This window comes from Siphateles boraxobius, unplaced genomic scaffold (assembly GCF_051911475.1).
Source record: "Siphateles boraxobius isolate OS27281-9 unplaced genomic scaffold, OSU_SipBor_1 46, whole genome shotgun sequence".
In the NCBI taxonomy this organism is placed as follows: Eukaryota; Metazoa; Chordata; class Actinopteri; order Cypriniformes; family Leuciscidae; genus Siphateles; species Siphateles boraxobius.
Window position 1 is genome coordinate 13,235,767 of NW_027509097.1, and position 19,841 is coordinate 13,255,607.

General features: G+C 38.4%; 1 protein-coding gene across 2 annotated transcripts; it reads right to left on the minus strand.

Moving 5' to 3' along the window:
- Positions 1–7,133: 7,133 nt before the first annotated feature.
- mtpap (mitochondrial poly(A) polymerase) lies at positions 7,134–18,151 on the minus strand. 2 transcript variants are annotated; one of them, XM_077200943.1, is made up of 9 exons: positions 18,085–18,151; positions 17,565–17,734; positions 17,227–17,454; positions 16,801–17,025; positions 15,051–15,259; positions 11,432–11,658; positions 8,700–8,792; positions 8,437–8,510; positions 7,134–8,079 (listed from the first exon to the last, which is right to left on the minus strand). In XM_077200943.1, exons 1-9 carry the CDS (start codon positions 18,104–18,106, stop codon positions 7,708–7,710), a joined length of 1,620 nt encoding a protein of 539 aa, XP_077057058.1. In that variant the 5' UTR covers positions 18,107–18,151; the 3' UTR covers positions 7,134–7,707. The 2 variants fall into 2 exon arrangements, with proteins under 2 accessions (XP_077057058.1, XP_077057059.1); XM_077200944.1 differs by having other exon boundaries at positions 17,962–18,139.
- Between the last annotated feature and the right edge of the window lie 1,690 nt (positions 18,152–19,841).

Below are 19,841 nucleotides of genomic sequence, written 5' to 3' on the forward strand. Positions count from 1 at the left end.
AGCTGTTTCCACATAGTATAATGTTCTTTTCACATAATTAAATGTTCTCTAATCCAACCGGTTACATTTTTTTAATTAGGCTAATGAAATTAACATTTGACTTCAACTGGGCCAACAGCAAGAATGCAGAGGCTGGACCTGCACCATCACTGATACATGAGGAGAAACACAATATTGGAAGAATATTAAAATCCAACATTAAAAAGAATAACTGTTGCTTTTGTATTTGTAGGAAATAAAGATGACCAAATAAATTGTGAATAATTTGTGTGTATTTAACAGCTGTGGTTGTGGTTACGGCATATATCTCAGACTATCCTTATATTGCATACAGTAATCTCTTTCATTTTCAGAAGGTGCGATGATGGGAATATGCATGTCATCAATGCATCCAACCACATTGGAAATCCTAAAGGAAAATCTAATTATTAGGTTACTTTCAGAGGTCACAGCAAGATGTTATTAAATGAACGTCATTTCTCAGATTAGCCTAATTTAAACCGATTTCTCCACCACTGTCCTGCAATCCTGTGAAACTTCTCTTGGATGGATCTCATGAGTTTGTGTCCAGGAAACAACACAAAAACTCTCAGAAAGAGTGTTAGAGCGAGGCACACTTTCCTTCCTGCTCTGATACAGCAGCTTTACTAATGTGCTCTCTCCAATGTTATATAGAAAAATGTGCAATTAATGAATGAACTGCACTTTTAAAAAAATGCTTTTCTTACTTAGCATCTTTGTCTTGTTGCTTCCAGTCAATATATCTAAAGATTATTAAATCAAAACGCATTACTAAAAGAAAAACTCAGGGGTTTATATAAGAAAACCTGCTCCCCACCAGGTTAGGTTCACAGAGTAAGTTACCATTGTAACGGACTCTGAGTATAAGTTACCCCTCTTTCAGAAACGGGCTTGATCAACTCTGCTTTCTTGGGTTTGACAAACCTCCCATTCTGAAGCGGAAAACCCAGAGTTTGCCTCATTTCAGGGTTAACATACTCAGAGTTTTCACTTAACCTCCTTTCTGAAACAGGCCCCAGGTGTTTAAATCTGTCTTGTCCACTTTCGACTGCGTCTGTCCTGATTACTTCGAGGGGAGGGTCTATGGGCGGGTCCCTTTACTTCCATCAAGTTTAAATGCCGTCTGACAAGCGTCCTTCCCAATAACATGTCCTGCAATGAATACGAGTTAGGTCAGTAGGCGGAGAGTAGGCGCGTTTGGTGGCTGTTCGAGCGCATTTAACCATATGAATGTTTCCATTACTAAAGCATTCCGGTCGAATGCGTTTTCGACTACCTCTTAAAGTGGTCGAAAGTGGACAAGCTCAAAGCGCTTTAGACCCCATTTACACCTGTATTTAGTGTCGTCCACTTGTGATCCGGTCAACCAAAATGCATCTTAATACCAGATGGAAACAGGGCCTTTGCTTTGTCTTTCCCGCTTCTCATTTGTTGTCATGGACATTCATTTATCATCACAGGTGTAAATCATAGGTTCCCTCATTTGTCCTGTATGTAAGTAGCTCTGTCTCACTCTTCAGTAGTCGGTTGTTGTTCGTGTTTGTTTCACGCACACTGTTAAGCCTTACTGTTTAATAAACTTCATTGTTATTTTTTTATCCAGTCTTCTTCAGTCTACGTGACATCCATTATGAGTGCACCTAAGGAAATATTATAAAATAATACAAAAATGCAGGTCATGACACCTTTAACTACAAAAATGGTGTGCCAGAAATGCAGAGAAAAATTATTGCATTTATGGCAAAAAAGATTTGAATAATTCATAACCAAATCCTAAATTAAACGATCAATTACAAAGATTTCTGTCAACTCTGCTCCTATTAACGCTTTACAATGGTATTACGGCAGATAATCCTAGTCTCCCGTTGGCTGGGCACAAACGCCTACTCACACACCTAAAGAAGAAAAGCAGAAAGAGGAGAGTGGGAGAAAAATGTCCCTATAGTTCTCCAAGTGTGAGGTGAAGATGTTTAAAAGATCCTACTGTTTTGTTTTTCAGTAATGAAATAGGGAAATAGGAGAGCTGCTGCTTCTCTCTAATAGTTTTAGCAGAGACAGATCATAGAGTTTATGATTCCAGGAATGGATGTCATTACGTATGGATTTACCACTACTGATGGAAACCAATATTTATGGAAAGGCTCATGCTGATGCTCCAGAGTGTTTGAGAAAGAACAGGGAGAGAGTATACAATTCTAATTTACTCAAACTGATAGCAATCAAATGCCCATGTAATCAATTTCATGCATGTGGTTCTAGTTTTCATTGTGTAATAAGACACACATACAGTGAGGAAACTGGTAGCTAAAAACAAATTGTCTTCTAATTATTTCCCAATTTTCACTCAGTATCAAGAAACACCTCAACAAGTTCCCTACCCTATATCATGGCTATAAATACAATCAGGTCAGCACAATCTCTGATAAACGTCAAGTATATTACTCACCCTGCACAGCCAAATCTCCCCTTCCCCTCAGGCCAGTAAGAGTAAAGTGAGGGTTTAGGGTTTTTCTGTGAGCATTAAGTGCATAAAACACTGTGACATCACAGTATTAGATAAATCAAAACCAATGAGAAACAGTGCATATGGGGTTATCAAAGCAAAGTTTCTTTGTTTCATGTACAGGAAAAAACATTCCACCATAACAGTTTCCAACCTGATAGTAATACGAAATATCTTACAGACACCAAACTTTAGAACGCCAAACACACACACACAAAGTCTGAACAATGATAATATACAAAGAAACCCAATCTCTGATCCCTTTTAAAGCTGGCAAGACCCAGACACAAACGCCAGAATATGTGATTCTAAAGTGGTGTTCATTTTTGCAAGGTCCAGTTAGCTGTTTTCACCCCTCATTAGTAACTCTAAACTGACAAGTTTTAAACACAGACGGGCCTATTGCAGTAAATGGAGGTCTTTCCAGACACCCATATTGTGTTAGTGCTGACTGAATTGCAGCCAGGTCCTCTGCACTAGAACAGCAGACGAGAGAGAAATGCCATCGACCAGCATAGCTCTTTCGTTCCACTGAGGTCGAGTTTTGGTGCCAGGCTCAATTAAGCCTTGCTGAGGTAGAGAACTAAAACAATGGTAATTGTGGGTGTACACAGAGGCCCATTCAGATAACCGAACTTTGGTGTGTGTGTGCACTTGAGCTAGCTAAAAACAACAACAACAGGGCAGGACTTTCCACCAGTTTACTGAGCTAATGCTATTGGCTGGGGCAGCACTTCCGATAGGGAAAAGAACTATGTCAGAAGCTTTCTCAGATTCTCTTTATCCATGAGGTGCTTTGGGAAAAATCAGCAAAAAAAGGAAAGGCAAATTTAGAGACACTGACCCCTCAGTAACAGGGGAAGATTGAGCGGGAGAGAACATGGGGAAGGACAGTCAATGTGTTTTGGTACTACGTGGCAGATGATTGGCACAAGCACTGCAGGGTTTGGAAAGGACTATAGACAGTCTGGACAATGGACACAAGGGGGAAAGAGAAGTTAGATTACGCCTGGGTGTGAATGATACCAAATGAGAAATTGAAATCAAGTGATTATAGTCACACTTTAATAATCGATGCATATCAGTTGTGAACACATTAAAGTAACGTACAAGTGTCAAATAATATCTTGAGCATTTTATAGATAGCAAAGGCTTCAAAATAGTAAATTGCACCTAACCAGCAAAATCCTCTGAAGAGGTTTTAAATAGCACAGGTTTTGACCGAAATTCCACTAAGACAGCAAAGCCAAGACCATTTTCATTTCATGTTGTTTTTCCTGCAAATCCCCCCTGTGTTTTTCAAACCCTCAAGCCACCTTTCCTAAATTCTTTCAGGCTCAGGAGAAAACCCCAGAGCCAAGAATAAGTTGAGGGAGCAAGAGAAGGAATGAGAGTATATATTTTTTGCATACTCAAAAGCAAACACTCTATAGGGTAGTACTGAGAACAGTTAACAGAATATGACTAAAACACTTCTCTACTAGTGCCAGGGTCATAACAATGATCATTTCAGGAAATAATCATCATATTCGAAAGGAGTTTGTTATGTTTGGCAGCAGGGTGAAGAAAAAAAATTAAAGCGCAACCTGACAAGTATTACACCCAGCGGAAGCGTCAACCCGTCTGCTGCCTCAGAGGCCGAAAAAACACACAGGTTGAGTTATAAACCAAAATAATGGTTTATATTGGTTAGATTTCAAATGACAAAACAGACAGATCTGGTTATAAGCACAGCGTTTAAAAGTTTGGGGTCAGTAAGACCTCTTTTGGAGAATGTTGGTAATCAAACAGTTGACGGTAGCTATTGACTTCCATAGTAGGAAAAAAAAAATACTATGGAAGTCAATAGCTAAACATGCTTTAAAATATCTTTTGTTTTCAACAGAAGAAAGAAACTCATACAGGTTTGGAAAAACTTGAGGGTGAAACCCTTTAAGTGATGACAAAATTTTCTTTTTTGGATGATCTATCCTTTTAAGATAACATTGTGTATAAAGATAGAGACGAGTGAGCAGTTAAACAATTGCAAACAGGTTACACACATACGCTCATAAGGATATTGATTGAGTACATATTACTTCCTCTATCAATCCCTCGTTCACCTGTCTTAGGGAACCCATGACCTTCCTCATGTTCTCCAGTCACTGAAGTTCAAAGACTATTCAGATGGTTTAAACCCTATTGTTCTCTGGCTCTCAGTGGAAGTGGTAAGGTTAAGAGAAAGGGTTTCATCTTTGACCGGTGACCTCATCAAGTCGAGTGGTAAAACAGTCAGGAACATTACTAACCAGCATTCCCAAGAGACTTTACAGATCTGTCATCCTCTCCCACTATTTTGCTTCCCTTAGTAGTACTTGTCCTGTGATAGACGCTCAAAGCGTATTTCCTCTCTATTTGCCAACATTCTCCAACAATCTACTCACTATCTGTTTCCTGCCCTCACCAACGAAGTGCTGTAGTTCTTCACCTTTCCCATGTCTTCTTCCATCCATCTTCTCACACTACCCTCCAGTTTATTATGGAAGTTAGTCTTATTGAGATATAGTCTCAATGACAAGTCGTCGCAATTGTGAGACATAGGTGAACATACAGGTCCTTCTCAAAAAATTAGCATATTGTGATAAAGTTCATTATTTTCCATAATGTAATGATAAAAATTTAACTTTCATATATTTTAGATTCATTGCACACCAACTGAAATATTTCAGGTCTTTTATTGTTTTAATACTGATGTTTTTGGCATACAGCTCATGAAAACCCAAAATTCCTATCTCAAAAAATTAGCATATTTCATCCGACCAATAAAAGAAATGTTTGTAATACAAAAAAAAGTCAACCTTCAAATAATTATGTTCGGTTATGCACTCAATACTTGGTCGGGAATCCTTTTGCAGAAATGACTGCTTCAATGCGGCGTGGCATGGAGGCAATCAGCCTGTGGCACTGCTGAGGTGTTATGGAGGCCCAGGATGCTTCGATAGCGGCCTTAAGCTCATCCAGAGTGTTGGTGTTCAGCAGATGGAAGCATGAAGTGCTCCAAAATCTCCTGATAGCTAGCTGCATTGACCCTGCCCTTGATAAAACACAGTGGACCAACACCAGCAGCTGACATGGCACCCCAGACCATCACTGACTGTAGGTACTTGACACTGGACTTCAGGCATTTTGGCATTTCCTTCTCCCCAGTCTTCCTCCAGACTCTGGCACCTTGATTTCCGAATGACATGCAAAATTTGCTTTCATCCGAAAAAAGTACTTTGGACCACTGAGTAACAGTCCAGTGCTGCTTCTCTGTAGCCCAGGTCAGGCGCCTCTGCCGCTGTTTCTGGTTCAAAAGTGGCTTGACCTGGGGAATGCGGCACCTGTAGCCCATTTCCTGCACACGCCTGTGCACGGTGGCTCTGGATGTTTCTACTCCAGACTCAGTCCACTGCTTCCGCAGGTCCCCCAAGGTCTGGAATCGGTCCTTCTCCACAATCTTCCTCAGGGTCCGGTCACCTCTTCTCGTTGTGCAGCGCTTTTTGCAGCATTTTTCCTTCCCACAGACTTCCAACTGAAGTGCCTTGATACAGCACTCTGGGAACAGCCTATTTGTTCAGAAATTTCTTTCTGTGTCTTACCCTCTTGCTTGAGGGTGTCAATGATGGTCTTCTGGACAGCAGTCAGGTTGGCAGTCTTACCCATGATTGCGGTTTTGAGTAATGAAACAGGCTGGGAGTTTTTAAAAGCCTCAGGAATCTTTTGCTGGTGTTTAGAGTTAATTGGTTGATTCAGATGATTAGGTTAATAGCTCGTTTAGAGACCCTTTTCATGATATGCTAATTTTTTGAGATAGGAATTTTGGGTTTTCATGAGCTGTATGCCAAAATCATCAGTATTAAAACAATAAAAGACCTGAAATATTTCTGTTGGTGTGCAATAAATCTAAAATATATGAAAGTTTAATTTTTATCATTACATTATGGAAAATAATGAACTTTATCACAATATGCTAATTTTTTGAGAAGGACCTGTATGTTGGAGTCACAATTAGGCTATAGGAAATAAATGACCATCAACGAGAAATAAAGTCCCAATCATAAGAAATAAAGATGAAATTATGAGGAAAATATGCAATTTTGAGAAATAAGGTCATATTGCAATATATCAAGTCTCAACTACAGAAAATAAAGGGGCAACTGAGAGAAACAGTCCAAATGTAAGGTCAAGTTGTGAGATATCAAATCACATTTTGAGACAATTCACAAGTCACAATTCACCAATCAAGTGAAATACAGTTGAAATTCAAAGATGTAAAGTTGCAATAATGTGAAATAAAGTTGCAAATGCAAGAAATAGTCCCAATTGTGATATATCAATATCATTGTGATATCTCATTTGTACGTTATAAAGAATTAAGTAGATTTAAGGTCATGTTGTGAGATAATAATACACAATTATGAGAAATTAATTCTTAATTCTGAGATAATTCTCAAATAAAGCCACAAAAACTTTGTTTACTCTGTGGCAGAAACAGTATCCCATAGTTTATGAAACAAGCACAAATTTTTTTTTTTAAGTATGAAAAGATTATAAATAAAGAAGCCCAAGAACAAACAAACAGTAATGGTCTGATTGTAATTCCTTTGTTTTAATATCTTATAAAATATTATGTATACTAGTTGACAGTGAATGTTTATTCTTTCTGTACCTCTCATAACAGTTTGGTACTGATGTGACATGAACTTTGCTTTTACATAAAGTCATTAGACCGTTGTATTGGTATTGCAATGCAGAGAAGATGGAGTCTGTGTGTGATCTAACAATCACAACTGTTCCATGCAAGCCGTTTAGTGTTCCCGAGGTTTTGTTCCACTTCTGTGGAAACTGTAATGATTGCTGTTATCAGATCAACACAACAACCATCTAGCTCCATTTTTCTAGGAGTCGAAGACCGCAGTGGACCTCTTCTTCCTTCATTATATCATGTTGGGATCGACAAAGTTTCTCTTTCATGTGGAATACTTTAGAGGAAAAAGAAATTGAGCTTAGTTTTTTAACATTTCTTAAAAGACTTACAGCTTCTGACTGTAGAAATACATAAACTTCACATTTGTTTCAATCTTTGGGCACGTTGGTCATTCGCATTTACTATTCAGGAGACTTTTCTCTCATTCTTGTGGGTGAGAGATTTATTGACCACATCACCTACTAGGATCTGCACTTCCCTTCTTTGCAACAGTTTCACCACCTTTAATCTTCAGAGAGTCTAACAGGTTCTTTATTCTTGAACTAGCTGGTTCCAGTTTTCTCTTCCTGCGACTTTTCACCCCTGCTCCTGAGGTGACTGAAGGAAGGAGAAGCGCAGAGAACCCCCACGGCGAAACCGACTCAGCCGATTGGCTAGAACTTCGGTTAATAATTTCGTTTTTCTGAAAAAGCCAAGCACTTTCTTGACAAAGTTTCACAAAGCGTTCAAGCTGTGTTGCATTAACGTTTTTGCTAACGTTTAGACTGGTTTCAAATGGATTCTGGATGTACAAAGCTGTTGTTTCCGGTTTGGTCTGCTCCTTTCCCTGGTGAAAGGGATATAAAGCAGGATATTTAAGCCTTCACACACTTAAACACACACAGTGCATGGACAGACAGTATTAACAACAGTCGCATCAGCATTTTCACACAAATTGTTATCCTGGTGATATAATTTGCTACATAAAAAAAAAACTATTCAATTAGAAAAACAGAAACATTTTCACTAATGGTCACAGACTTTTGGACCCCACATCTAACTTTGTACACTGCAGTACTAGACACTTATTTTGACTATATATATACTGCCCTCTGGTGGCCGTTTGTGGAGGGTCCGCTAAGACGTCATCAGTGTCCTTTGGGAGTTTGCGCATGCATGCACGTGTCATTGGTGGATGACTCACCTTCCTAATATTGATCGATGCCTTATTGAAGGGAAAATTGCCATAAAACTCGAAGAATTCCTGCAACAGTTTCGCTGTGCACGAAAAAATTAAAACAACAGAAAAATAAAAACAGCATTAATTCTTTAATGTCATTAATGATCAGTACAAATTGAATGCATTACAAAAGCATTACAGAAATGGATGACAGAAATGAGAACAGAAATCTGTCAAAGGGTGAAAAGGTAAAACCTTAAAATTACGAAAACAATCTATGCACTCACCTGATGTGTCTGTGTTCTTCTGCACTGTAATCTTGCTGAGGTCACTGACAATAGTGCAGTCATTACCCTCAATGACACACTTATCCGATGGTCCTGGAAAATGCACACACACAAAACATAAATATAATGCCAGTGGCCTTCCATATAGAAATTGACTGTATTATTATTGTGGGCATCAGTGTTCTTGACCCTGGAAGACAAGAAACAATAATTGTGTGCGTGTAGAAAGTCGACTCAGGGGAGAGCTATATAGTATGATGTATAGCAACTTTTCTGAGGTCACAGACAATGACACAGCAGTCTCATAAAAGCTTTGAGATAGATAGATAGATAGATAGATAGATAGATAGATAGATAGATAGATAGATAGATAGATAGATAGATAGATAGATAGATAGATAGATAGATAGATAGATAGATAGATAGATAGATAGATAGATAGATAGATAGATAGATAGATAGATAGATAGATAGATAGATAGATAGATAGATAGATAGATAGATAGATAGATAGATAGATAGATAGATAGATAGATAGATAGATAGATAGAGGTCCTTCTCAAAAAATTAGCATATCGTGATAAAGTTCATTATTTTCCATAATGTAATAAAAAAAAATAAACCTCATTTTAGATTCATTGCACACCACTGAAATATTTCAGGTCTTTTATTGTTTTAATACTGATGATTTTGGCATACAGCTCATGAAAACCCAAAATTCCTATCTCAAAAAATTAGCATATCATGAAAAGGGTCTCTAAACGAGCTATTAACCTAATCATCTGAATCAACTAATTAACTCTAAACACCTGCAAAAGATTCCTGAGGCTTTTAAAAACTCCCAGCCTGTTTCATTACTCAAAACTGCAATCATGGGTAAGACTGCCGACCTAACTGCTGTCCAGAAGGCCATCATTGAAACCCTCAAGCAAGAGGGTAAGACACAGAAAGAAATTTCTGAACAAATAGGCTGTTCCCAGAGTGCTGTATCAAGGCACCTCAGTGGGAAGTCTGTGGGAAGGAAAAAGTTTGGCAAAAAACGCTGCACAACGAGAAGAGGTGACCGGACCCTGAGGAAGATTGTGGAGAAGGACCGATTCCAGACCTTGGGGGACCTGCGGAAGCAGTGGACTGAGTCTGGAGTAGAAACATCCAGAGCCACCGTGCACAGGCGTGTGCAGGAAATGGGCTACAGGTGCCGCATTCCCCAGGTCAAGCCACTTTTGAACCAGAAACAGCGGCAGAAGCGCCTGACCTGGGCTACAGAGAAGCAGCACTGGACTGTTGCTCAGTTTTGCATGTCATTCGGAAATCAAGGTGCCAGAGTCTGGAGGAAGACTGGGGAGAAGGAAATGCCAAAATGCCTGAAGTCCAGTGTCAAGTACCCACAGTCAGTGATGGTCTGGGGTGCCATGTCAGCTGCTGGTGTTGGTCCACTGTGTTTTATCAAGGGCAGGGTCAATGCAGCTAGCTATCAGGAGATTTTGGAGCACTTCATGCTTCCATCTGCTGAAAAGCTTTATGGAGATGAAGATTTCATTTTTCCGCACGACCTGGCACCTGCTCACAGTGCCAAAACCACTGGTAAATGGTTTACTGACCATGGTATTACTGTGCTCAATTGGCCTGCCAACTCTCCTGACCTGAACCCCATAGATAATCTGTGGGATATTGTGAAGAGAAAGTTGAGAGACGCAAGACCCAACACTCTGGATGAGCTTAAGGCCGCTATCGAAGCATCCTGGGCCTCCATAACACCTCAGCAGTGCCACAGGCTGATTGCCTCCATACCACGCCGCATTGAAGCAGTCATTTCTGCAAAAGGATTCCCGACCAAGTATTGAGTGCATAACTGAACATAATTATTTGAAGGTTGACTTTTTTTGTATTAAAAAAACACTTCTTTTTTGGTCGGATGAAATATGCTAATTTTTTAAGATAGGAATTTTGGGATTTCATGAGCTGTATGTCAAAATCATCAGTATTAAAACAATAAAAGACCTGAAATATTTCAGTTGGTGTGCAATGAATCTAAAATATATGAAAGTTTAATTTTTATCATTACATTATGGAAAATAATGAACTTTATCACAATATGCTAATTTTTTGAGAAGGACCTGTAGATAGATAGATAGATAGATAGATAGATAGATAGATAGATAGATAGATAGATAGATAGATAGATAGATAGATAGATAGATAGATAGATAGATAGATAGATAGATAGATAGATAGATAGATAGATAGAATTAAAATAAATTTAAAACCCCAGAAAATATGGACAATGCTATGTGTCGTATTATGTAGCATTATTATTATGTATTATGTAACACATATTATGTTACTGACCCCAAACTTTTAAAGTGTATGGTCACATGATAAAATGTATAAAGTTTTCTAGAATAGCGGGGCACCACAGTTTACCCACTAACACATCTTACCCCACTATCCTCAATAAATTGGGGTAATGGTGTAATTGCTCAAAAGTTTTTGATTGAGCTCTGATTGTTTCACACTCAGTTTTCTCGGAATCTGAGCATAGTTGAGCCAAACTCGTGTGTAACAGTCATGTGTGTAACAATCACTCGTGTGATCATCTAAGTCAAGAGACCCAATTTCAGTCATTGCTCAATTTTGACCAAATTTGTAGGTACTGTTTCACCTCTATGTGGCAGTATAGTACAAAAGAGAACCGCAGAAAAGCATGTCTGTCCAAGTATAATTGTGTATACCTGCCAGGTCTTTCAGTCGGTCCAGTGTGGGCAGTATGGGAGGACTCCTCTGCTGTAGAAAGAACACTACCATGACCGTTAAAGAGAAGTTGGTGATCCAGGCTCCTGGAATACCGCTTGTGATGCTATGAACCCGAGCCCAGTACCGAACACTGAACACCAGGTGCCGAACACGAGGGTCCAGCTGCCCGTAGAGAAACAGCAGTTCTGAACTCTTCATCGCCACCCTGCACACAACAGAGCATTCAATTAAACAGAACACACATTCCTCGATAAATATGTCAGGGCGATTTAAAATGATGGCACATCTTAAAAAAAAAGGTTATCATTTTAGTCTGTGTGCTGTGTTGTTTTTTTCACCTGTGGGAAAATTAAGCTAAAGAGAGCTTATAGTTTTCTCTGTATGTAATTTTCTAATTAAAAAAGACATTAGAATCAACCAATAGTGAGAGTTCGGGGCAGAACAAGTGTTTGGGACAAAGTTTAAAGTCACCAAGAAAGTATTTATTATTAATGATTTATCCATGGAAGATTATTAAAACAAAATAATTCAACTTCCCCCTCGCTCTTGCAGCGACATCTCTTCTCTGCTCTAATGACTTGTTTAATGGCACGAGACAACCTGTTACTCACATGACATCACAGCAATAGCAAACAGTAATGATCCAATTAATTCCAAATGGTCAATTTCAAATCCAGCCCTTTATTTCTTCTTGTTTCGAGAAGCCGTTTCACTTGAATATACACGTCACCATAGGAAAGAAAAGACTATTGCAACTTGTTTAATTTAAGGTGGAGTTTAGGGAAACCAAAAATTATAAAAATGTGCAAAATCATTATATTTTGCAGTTCTATCTGGTGTCACTAAGGGCGCACACAGCAGCTTTTATATAGCTTTATATAATATAGCTTTATTTAAAGCTTTAATAATAATAATAATAATAATAATAATAATAATAATAATAAACCTCGAATAATAATAACAATAAATGCATTTCATGTTCACCAGTCAATCTGTACACAATATATTGCCCTTAAGTCATTCAAGGACAAATACATTTCTGGGTTTCTCATTATGCACATATGGGTGTACAATATACACATCTGGGAATACCCTTCTCAAACCTACAGGGGACATAGTACAACAAAAAGAGCTGAGCAGGTTTCTGTGCATTACTGGTGTGTCACTTTCTAAAAGGAAGCATCAGGCTGATGACATTTGGTTTGGGGAAGTGTGAATAGGAGTGAGAAAATAAACTGACAGAACTTCATGTCAACATAGAATGGCATGGCATTAAAGGTCAGTTCACCCAAAAATGAAAAATGTCAGTATTTACTACATGTTGTTCCAACCCCGTAAGACTTCGTTCATCTTCGGAACACAAATTAAGATATTTTTGATGAAAACTGAGAGCTTTCTCACTCCTTCATAGGCTGCTATGTAATTTCATCTGCTGGCCCAAAAAGTTAGTAAAGACATCGTTACAATAGTTCAAGTGACTACAGTGGCTCAACCTTAAAGGGTAACTAAACCCTAAAACAACTTTTTTTAGTTAATGATCTGTAAGACTGGGGCTTTATTAATGCTGTTCATTGATTCGTGTAAATTTTTTACATTTTGGTATAAAGTGTTTTAATTCTACAATATATGGTGTAAAAGCATCTTGAGTGCTGCCCTCTTCAGGTTGAACGGTGGCTACTGCAGTTGAATTTTCCTATAGGATGTTGTGGTACTGCATGACTAGGGATGCAACGATTAAAGATTTTGTGAGTACGATTATTGTCTGAGAAATAATCACGATTTAACGATTATAATGCATCAATTAATTTCACAACACTATATGTATAATATCACATGAACACTCAACACTAGATTTTCATGTGTTATTTGCCACAACACAGTACAAAATTATAAAATGACAAACGATAATCAATCTCTTCCTTTGGAATTAAAGAGAAGTGCTTTGTAAACATCCAGCATTTTTCTTTTAAAATAACAAATTAAGTCAATGGCTGCAGGGCTCTTTGATTGAAATAGATCACAAAATGATTAAGTGTTTAGTTTGTTCTAAATGTATTTTCAACCTGAGGTAGAAAACTTGATAACATGAAAACAATATCTTGTTGGTATTTGACTTAAAAACAAATAAAGGGATAATAACTCCCAATGAAAATAAGAATAAACAAAGTATTTGGCTCTATTGAATTAAATGTAAGCTAAATATTAACTATGTATTTCTTTTAAAAGAAAACAAATATAGTCCACGTTATCCACTCCAATATTATTGTACTTATTTTAATACTCTTTTTTAAATTATTAATCCAAATTTTACATGTGCCTTTAGAAAAGCAATAGGATATTAAGTTAAATGTTCACTGACTGAAACTCTTGAGAGCACGTCACATTCTGTTTTCCACAGACTTGGGTAACCAAAACATTCCGCTGTTTTTTGGTTGTTGTTTTTTTACGTTGCACTGAAAGCTGAAAGTTGCACGCCACGTTATCCTTTTTCCAAAGCGCTAGTGCTGTGTTGGTTCTTGTCACTTGACCTAAGGTGCGCTTGCGGCATTTTGAAAAGTAGAGATGTTTTTATCTCGATGCGGCGCGCACGCGCTTGGAAAAAACGAGCGCGCCGCTTCCCTTATGAGCGCGCATGCCGCACGCTTACATTTGAAATAACGAACTTGAGCGCGCAAAAGACGCGATCTGTGAACAGGCCCTTAAGGCGTTTTTTCGGTGGAAATAGAGCGTCGCTGCTAGTCCCCCTGCCATAGTGGTTGACGAGCACGGCATTAAGCTGGTGCACCGCTGGTGTAACCTTGTTTTCGTTTGGTGCAAAAGTTCCGTTCCGTGCAGAACACTCGGTGTAGCATAGTCTTTACGATTAATTAACCGTGACGTTTTAAAGCGCGGTTAATTGTGAAATCCGGTAATCACTGCATCCCTATACATGACATAAGCAGGCACTAGCTCACCACGTCCTTGCATACAGAGAGATGCAGGTCTCAGGTGCACGCCCCCCCTCATCTGGGCTCTGCCAACTTTTCCAGCATTTTTCAAATATTGCTAGTGGGTGGAGTCAGGCTCTGACCAGGGGTTGAGTTACCCTTTAAGTTTATCAAGCAATGAAAATAGTTTTGTGTGCAAAAAAAACAAAAATAATGTAGGCTCACTATTGCCTCACACGCATGACCAGCGTCAACCAATAGTGAGCCTACTACGTTCTGACGTAGAACCCAGAAGCGCTGCACTGTTTACACTACGTCAACAGTGTAGGAGAATGACATGGAAGAGAAGAGATTGTTGAATATAGTTGCTATTTTTGTGCACAAAAAGTATTCTTGTCGCTTGATAAACTTAAGGTTGAGCCACTGTAGGCACTTGAACAATTGTAACAATGTCTTGACTAACTTTCTGGACTGGCAGATAAAAATACATTGCAGCCTATGAAGGCGTGCGAAAGCTCTCAGTTTTCTCAAACACCTTCATTTGTGTTCCGAAGATGAACGAAAGTCTTAAGGGGTTGGAACAACATGTGGCGAGTAATTACTGACAGAATTTTCATTCTTGGGTGAACTAACCCTTTAAGCAGACAGCACAACAAAAATATAAAATTACCTATTGTTGGCAGTGAGATCACACTGAAAGCCGGAGGGTTGGTGAGAAAAGCGGACAAGAGGACATCGAGCTTGGAGAATGTTCTGGACTCCCACACATCCAGGGCCGAACTGGTCTACGCATTTCCCAATGACTGAGAGGATGCTCTGGGTCACAGCCCGCTCTGAGGCCCCTCTCTTCACCTGGTACTCCAGGGACAGTCCTGAGCCCTGTTTAAAACATGACGGCATAATCAATCAACTAAGAATAATGAATAAAAATAAACTTAATTAACTGTAGAAATTCAATGCATATTTTTAATTGTAAAATGTAAAGCTTAAACGAATGGTATGGAAGCTTGTTTCCGCCAATAAAAAAAAAAATTCAAAAGTAATTGAATTGAAAAGAATTTATGACTCACAATTCTGAAAAAAAAAGTCTAAATTGTGAGATGTAAACTCGTAATTGCGAGAAATTGTGTAATTGAAACAAGTCACAATTGCCTTTTTTATTCTGTGGCAGAAACAAGATTCCATAGAATGGAAAAATTCATTTAAAAAAGGAACATTTATTATTTATTCAAATTTACACTTAATGAAAGCTCATAAAATGGGGTCTTTCAAAATATCTACTTTTTGTTCCATGGAATAAAAAAAAACATTTATATAAATAATTAAGGCAAAAAAAAAAAAAACTTAAATTTCCACTCAAATACTTTAACTATCTTATATTTTAAAGGTTGTATAAGCGATTGTGGGTGAAGTCACTTCTGTTTGTGTTTGAATCGAGATCCCAAACAAACCAAGTTAGCTCGCCCCTCCCTCAACGAATTCCAATTCGTCAGAATCAACTCGCTCACAAGCATGCCAATCTCACACACTAAATCCCTACAATCTGATATTCGCTAGAGCTATCCGAGTTTAGTCGAGCTTCACTCATATTTTAAAAAATATATATATTTTCACACAAAGTTCACATACAAAAAAGTCAGCACTAGAAGCTACTCACCTGTCCAGAAGAAACAGTGCAAACTCAGCGTCCGATTTAAAAAATTTCAAATCTTTAAATTCTCTCCACCGTTCAAAAGCCTTCCTGATTATTATTCGTTTCTTTGATGAAAAACGAGGGTATTCCCTCGCCCTAATCCTCCTCCTCTTCTTGGGGATTGCCTCTTCCATGTTAAATGTATCTGGTCCGTTGATAGCATAGGGTGGATAGACGCTGCCTTATTCTTCAGCTCCGACTTCGCGTGCAGCCGAGCACGGGAGCAAAAACAAACAACACCCGCCCCTGTCGGTGATTGGTTAGAACACTGTTTATTTTGATTTTGAGTGGTGGTTGTACCCATTTGTTTTTGTGTGCAGATCTCAGAGCCTAGGCTGCCTACAGAGACGCGTTTTTTGACAGCCTGCTTATGGGGCGGGCAGCTAGTGGATCGTTAGGAAAGATTAGATGAATGTGATAATTTTTGTTTGGGCCTGAAATCGCTGATACAACCTTTAATATTAAAAGAGTAAAAGGACAGTTCGCCAAAAATTAAATGTTTTTTGTCCATTCAGTGGAAATCAAAGGTAAACTAATTTTAAAAACTAATATAAAACGATTTGTTTACAAATATTCTTCAAAATATCTTCTTTTGTGTTCCATGGAAGAAAGAAAGTCATACCGGTTTGGAACGACATGAGGGTGAGTAAATGATGACAGTATTTTCAATGCTGATGACCTTTACCTTTTCGATTCAATCTACTTCACCGAAGCCCACATCACTGACCTTTTTCTGGCTTTTTGCATAGATGCCATCGAGGTCCAGAATCATGTCGACATCACAGCCCAGTTTGCCGAAGGTGTTGACAGTGGAACCGAAAGGCCTGATGATGCATTCTGGGAAATATGCTCCAGCAATGTCTCCAAGCAGAGAACAAATGAGGAAGCGCAGACTGATGTTCTCTTCTGTGAGCTGTAAGGCCTCTGTCAGACACTGCAGTTGCTCATCTATCTGTGGAATGAAGAAATGAAGAATAAATGCTTATTTGTCCTCAGATTTGAAGCACCAACAAAAGGACATAACACTCCAAAAAGAAAAACAAAAGTAAATGCTGAAAACTTCCACATCTCCCATTCCAATATTCATTCTCTTCCATGAGCCTAATCATGTCTTGGTAAAAAAAAAAAAAAAAAACATATTGGGAAGACTTACACTGTCCTTTTCTGAGAGCAGTTGGCTGATGTCACCAATGGATGGAGGCGATTGCTCTTGGAAAGTAGGCATGGGTTGGTTGTTCAATTGACTGGCTGGCCATTTCAATGACAGCAGTCTAGATTTGAAAGGCACTGCAGCTTCATGTTCAACAGCTGGTAAGTTAGTGCTCTCCTTCAATGAGGCGATGCTCTCTTCACTGGAGAATTCAACTACTGCATATGTTCCCTATACGGACACAGAATCAGATCATAAACACAGTTCAGTCAAAGTGTCAGATGTAGTTAAGTGTCTAATTCTAGATATAATATTACTTGATGTAGTTTTGCCCCACTTACGTAGCTACTGTAAAAGAAATGCTTGCTGATTGTCCCGTGTTTAGACAGGTAATCTAAAAACTTATTTTCATTGAACTTAGGCGGACAGCTGATCAAGACCGATCTTTCAGCTCGTTCTCTTCTCTCCTCCTGGATTGCTTGAAATGTTTTATTCTCCTTGGCTTTCGTGACTAAAACGAAAGTGAAGCAAGTGGAAAGAAGCATTGAATTAGTGTGGTTTAGTGTGGCACATTAAATTTCCATCACGATTTTAAGCACGAAAAGACAACCAGGTATTTATTTTTTAAACAAAAAATGACTGATGAAAGTCTGATGCTGCATGAATACGTTTTACATCGTCATGTCGCCAGCTTATTTAGTAAATGTCATGCCTATATCTACAGAGAAACCGTGTTACCGGTGTTGTTCCCTGCCTGGGCTTTGATTGCTGATATAGTTGAAGTGAGTCTTCTTTTAGTTTGAGGTTCCACTCCAAGATAAAATCTATCAAACCCCCCTAAACTCCTGAAACGTAACCTACACACGCCAAAGGAGGCCGCCATTGTTGATTTGAGGCGGGCGCATGCGTAGACACTGGCTTTACGGTGGCTGTGAATGGACATACAGTGCTGCGTTTCGAGTTTGGAAAAACCCGAAATATCCCAGCCAGGAGCTTGCCAAATTGTAAATATTGAGAAATATTGTTGGAGATTTTGATTCATTCCTGTGACTCGAACATTTCGAATTTGATCATCAAAAGATTTGTTAACTTTTCTGCAGTTTACAACTTACAAACACTAAAGAGTCGTTTAGTTTCTGCAAGTTTACAAATTCTGAATAGGGACAACTTCAGCAAAGGAAACAAAGAGAGAATAAAAATAATACTTAAAAAAGAATATATATATATATATATATATATATATATATATATATATAGAGAGAGAGAGAGAGAGAGAGAGAGAGAGAGAGAGAGAGAGAGAGAGAGAGAGAGAGAGAGAGAGAGAGAGAGAGAGAAATCGCGATAGCTAAGGTGAATCGATTTTTTCTCCCAGCCCTAATATATATTTTTTTTCTAAAATCGTTTTTTTAAATTCCAGAATCGATATTAATTCAAATGAAATTTCTTTATTTTTGTCATTGCTTGTAGATGAGGTTGACTTGGATAAAAGTGTAAAGTTCAAATATATAGCGGTCAAAATCAGCGTTTGATAGAAACTTGGTGGTTAAAATAACGTATTTATCGATTGGCTATGCTACATTGTTTCGCCACTAAGTGGCGACATGTGACTGTTAAAAATGTATTTGTTATTGAATAATTTATTCAAGACAATGTAGTATTGTATGATACTTCTGAAATAGCCAAAAAGTCAGAAAGATGTGGTGATTTGTTTTTGTAAATATGACTCATCTTATAGACCTACATCTTGTAGGCCTACAGTCTGTATACGTGTATGATCTAACTTTTCCCGATGGTCTAGTGTTAAAAAAATCCAATACTTGGCAACCAAGTATCTTGATAGCAGGCCTATCGAATCGGTAGATAGGTGTATCGTCCCAGTCCTAATAAACAACATCTTGGTTGTATAGGCCTAATGTTGTTTCCCATATATCAAAGAAAATGCGTATATTTTCATAATTTCGATGTATATATTTGTTTGTGTGTGTGTGTGTGTGTGTGTGTGTGTGTGTGTGTGTGTGTGTGTGTGTGTGTGTGTGTGTGTGTGTGTGTGTGTGTGTGTGTGTAAGACTAGGCTATAATTAATTTGAAAATATTTATACTCCAATGACTTCAGTTTGAAACGACTGAAATCATTTGGCGAAGTGATATGGACGTGTAATGTTGTCAAGATCTGCCTGGAACTTTAGCCTGCGTTTCCCTGAAAATAATTGCACACCGTAGAACTTTCGTCAACCAATCACGGGGTGCGTTTCCCAAAACCATCATTGGCCAACTATGATCGAAATTTCCATTGAACTCTATTGGTAACGACGGAACTTGCGACCATAGTTGGCTTTGGGAAACGCACCTCAGATTGGTTACATCGTCAAGCGAAGTGTGGCTACTGAAGTGAACGAAAACGATTTGCGTGCCATTAAAAATATAGTTACGTTCATGAAGCAACGATTGTGCCGGACTAGCTGAATTTACTACTATTCCGATTGTCAGTAACTTTTGAAACAGGTGTTGTGTAATATTCAGTTCCTGTGAAAAACTGTCCCAGTGGGTGGAGCTGAGTAGGCTATATGAATATTCCATTCGTAGGCAAACGAATGGAACTAAAAATATTAGTGCACGCT

What these genes read in the sequence shown, in the direction of transcription:
- mtpap (XM_077200944.1), bottom strand. Translation starts at nt 18,106, where the DNA reads ATGGCGGCCTCCTTTGGCGTGTGTAGGTTACGTTTCAGGAGTTTAGGG. An exon ending in ATGCAAAAAGCCAGAAAAAG is followed by an intron (nt 15,260 to 16,800) that starts GTCAGTGATGTG and finishes TGTTTTAAACAG; the next exon opens with GGCTCAGGACTGTCCCTGGA. An exon ending in CATCGATCAATATTAGGAAG is followed by an intron (nt 8,080 to 8,436) that starts GTGAGTCATCCA and finishes CCCTTTCACCAG; the next exon opens with GGAAAGGAGCAGACCAAACC.